This window comes from Echinops telfairi, unplaced genomic scaffold (genome assembly GCF_000313985.2).
Source record: "Echinops telfairi isolate 266 unplaced genomic scaffold, ASM31398v2 ScPeMD7_18;HRSCAF=68, whole genome shotgun sequence".
In the NCBI taxonomy this organism is placed as follows: domain Eukaryota; kingdom Metazoa; phylum Chordata; class Mammalia; order Afrosoricida; family Tenrecidae; genus Echinops; species Echinops telfairi.
The window spans coordinates 331,216-335,209 of record NW_022103915.1 but is presented as its reverse complement, the minus strand read 5'-3'; the positions used below and the strand labels follow the sequence as shown (position 1 = coordinate 335,209).

General features: G+C 46.8%; 1 protein-coding gene across 1 annotated transcript; it reads right to left on the bottom strand.

Moving 5' to 3' along the window:
- Window positions 1–1,808: 1,808 nt before the first annotated feature.
- LOC101645584 (40S ribosomal protein S12-like) lies at window positions 1,809–2,216 on the bottom strand (the record flags this gene model as incomplete). The annotated part of the gene is made up of 1 exon (XM_045288025.1): window positions 1,809–2,216. A coding segment is annotated over one exon (408 nt), but the record flags the coding sequence as incomplete, so codon positions are not given.
- Between the last annotated feature and the right edge of the window lie 1,778 nt (window positions 2,217–3,994).

The following is a 3,994-nucleotide window of genomic DNA, read 5'->3' as shown; positions in this document are numbered from 1 at the left end:
AAACATATACTGACTGCGTGTCACAGCAACGGAACTCCTGGGCATTTATCCCGGAGAAATGGAGATCTATACTTTTAAAAACATGAAACAAAAACCATGCATTAGTGTCCAAAGCAGTTTTATTTGTAACAACCCAAAGTGAAAACACCCTAAATGTCCTTTATAGGGAGAAAGGCTAAACAAACCCTAGTGCACCCCACACAAGGCAATCTTACTCAGCAGTAAACAGGGATGAACTATTGATACATGCAGCAACTTGGGTGGATCTCAAGGGAATGTTGCTGAGTGGAGAAAGCAAGTCTCAAAAAGTTACATACCACAGGATTACATTGATAGAACATTCCAGAAATGACAAAGTTACTGTGTTAGTCTGGGTAGACTGGAGAAACAAATCCATGGACACACATATGCATATAAGGGAAAGGTTTATATACAAGAGGAATTGAACATTGAGAAAACATCCCAACGCAGTCCAGTCCAAGGCCATAAGTCTGATACTAGCCCATATGTCCGATACCCATCTATCAAGTCCTCTTCAGATTCACGACACACATGCAACGAAGCCAGATGCAGGACGATCACAAGCCAGTGGGTAGAAAGTCTTTGGGTCCAGTGGCGTTGGAGACATCTAAGTGCTGGCAGGGGTCTCTCTGTGGCTTCTCCAGCTTCCGAGGTCTGGTTGCAACCATGTGGCTTGTCTTCTGCAACATCTCCCAGGGAGGAGCAGAGAGAGAGAAGTGTCTTCCGCCTCCAAGGAGGAAGTGCTAGATTTCCCAGCATTCTCAGGATCAGGCCATGCCCACAGAAATCTCATTGGCTATCTCCAGATTGACAGCCTAGATGCCACCTCTACACTCTTAATCCTTACATTGACACCAGATTAGGTGACTCCCACAGTTACAGAGATGGAAAGCAGCCTTCACTATGGATTGTGACTCAAGGTAAAGAAGACCCAAAATCCTCACCACTGGGCCAATAGGTCACATCATGATCAATGGAGAAAAGGCTGAAGTTGTCAAGGATTTTGTCTTGCCTGTCTCCACAGTCAATGCTCATGGGAGCAGCACAAGACCCTTTTAATGTGTTGAAAAGCAAGGATGTCATTTTGAGGACTAAGGTGTGCCTGACTCAAGTCATGATATTTTCACTGCCTCATATGCATGTAGAAGTTGGACACTGGATAAGAAGACCAAAGAAGAATGGATGCATCAAGGGCTCCTGAGGGAGGGGAGCGGGGAGGGTGGGGAAACGAGGACCTGATGCCGGGGCTTGAGTGGAGAGCAAATGTTTTGAGAATGACGAGGGCAATGAATGTACAAATGTGCTTTACACAAGTGATGCACGTATGGATTGTGCTAAGAGTCGTATGAGCCCCTAATAAAACGATTTAAAAAAAAGAAGAAGAATTGAGGCATTTGAACTCTGGTGCTAGAGACGAATATTGAAAGTTCCACGGGTGTTAAAAGGACAAACCGCTCTGTCTTGGAAGCAGTAAGTCCAGAGTGTTTCTGATAGACAAGGACGTGTTTTCATTGTCACAAACTGAACATAATTAAAGCACAGTGATTAATCACAAAACATGTAATTATACATTGTGAAATATTTATGTGTTTTCCGATGGTCTTAGGCGACCCCTGTGAAAAAGGGTCGTTCGACCCCTAAAGGGCTCGGGACCCACAGGTTGAGAACCGCTGGCTGAGATCCACAGTCAATACTCAAGGAAGTAGCAGTCGGGGGATAAAAATGACGCATTTCTTTCTTTCTTTCTTTTCTTTTCTTTTTTTTACGATTAGCAAAGTTTTATTTGCTCATTTTTTGCATTTCAGGTATTCGTCAATAACATCCTTGGCTTGAGATTCTTTGCCATAGTCCTTACCAACCACACAACCGCAACCAACCACTTTCCGGGGTTTTCCTTCTCGGTCAATTGTGCAGAGGCCCACCCGCTCTCCTGGCGTCTTGTGGTCATCCACCTTAATGAGGTCGATGTGGTGTTCGGCACACAGGGCCTCCACTCGCGTGACATCCGCAGGCGCATCACGGTTGGGTGCAAGCCCACAAAGATGGGCTTGGCGCTTGTCTAAGGCTTTGGCCGCTTCGTGAATTCCACGTGCTAGGCCCTCGTGGATGAGGGCGGTCTTCAGCACCTCTCGTAAAGCAGTGTTAACGTCCACTACACCTCCAGCAGCAATGCCTTCCTCGGCCACGGCGGTAGGTTACGGGTGGGACCGAATCTTGAACACCCCGGAGCCTCTGCCTCCGCACAGCTCGGCGGGGACAGGGAAAGAGCTCTTTTTTTTTTTTTTAAACGTTGTAGTGGGGGCTCGTACAACTCTCATCACAATCCATCCACCCACCCATGTGTCACGCACACAATGATGCGTTCCAGTAGGTGAATCTGCCGCACGAGCCTTCTTTGTGGAGCTGAAAAGCAAGAAGGTTACTCTGAGGGCTAAGCTGCACCTGGCTGAAGCATGATCACTCCAGGGGCCTCGTATGCGTGTGAGAGGTGGACGCTGACTGTGAAAAAGACTGACGAGAGAAGCCGTTCGTGACGGGGCTGGGGAAGAACACTGAAAGCACCATGGACTGCCAGAAGGACCAGCAGATCTGTCTTGGAGGAAGGCCAGCTTAGAAGCAAGGCTAGGCAGCCTTCATCTTACATATTTTGGACATGCTGTCAGGAGAGAAAGGACATCAAGCTTGGTAAAGTAGAGGGGTAGTGACAAAACAGTCCCTGCCACAGTGGACGTGCGCACACTACTGTCCACGTGGCAGTTCCTCAGTACACGAGATCATTAGTGTTAGATCGGACTCAACGGTCGCTAACAACAACAACAACAGGATGGACAAACTGCCCAACCCCCTTAGAATCTCATTTCTTCAATCACAAGTAACCTCGTCAATCTTGTTGCTATTACGTGCATCAAGTTGTTTCTGACCCATAGTGACCTTATGCGAAGCAGAATGAACCACCACCTAGTTCAGTACCACCCTCACAATTGTTTCTATGCTCGGGCACAGTGCGGCAGTGTGCCATCAAGGTGCCAATTCATCTCCTGGAGGGCCTTTTCTACTTCGCTCCCCTCTGCCAAGCATGATGTCCTTCTCTAGGGACTTGTCTCCCTGGAAAACAGGTCGAAAGTATGTACGACAAGGTCTTCTTAGGCTTCCTCCAAGGACTACTCTGAAATACAGATTGGTTTGTCCTTTCAGCAGTCCCTGGTTGTGGCAGTTACATAATCTCGTGTCAACTGGAGGACATTAAGAGTGTAGGGGTGGAGTCTAGCCTGTCAATCAGGTCACAGCCTGATGATGCTTCCTTGTGGGGGTGGCCTTCTCATAAGGGTTCTGGGAACTTCCTCTCATTCTCTCTGGATGAGGGCTACGCGCTCTCTCTGGTCCACCTTCCTGTTGAGGATACACATTCAGGAGCTGAAGGAGCCATGGAGAGATGCTTCCACCACCACTGGATCCACAAGACTTTCCAACCACCAGCCTGTGGTCTCTCTGCATTCGGCATCAGTGCATGCACTGCGTGAGTCTGAAGAGGAATTTATGATCTAGTATGGGACATATGGGCTAATATTGGACTTATGAACTTAATCTGGACTGGGCCAGGATATTTTCTCAGTATACAATTACTCTTTGATATAAAGCTCTCTTACACACATATGAGTGCCTCTAGATTTGTTTCTCTAGTTAACCCAGACTAACACAATGGTACTTTGAATACTCTTCTCCAACACCACAATTCAAATGCATCTATTCTTTTATGGTCTTCCTTATTCAGCGTTCAACTTTCACATGCATATGATGCAATAGAGAATCCCATGGCTTGGGTCAGTTGCACCTTAGTCCTCAAAGTAACATCCTTGCCCTTCAGTACTCTAAAGAAGACTTGTGCAGAAGATTTACCTAACTCAATACCTTTGTGCAGCAGATTTACCTAACTCAATACCTCTGTGCAGCAGATTTACCTAACTCAATACCT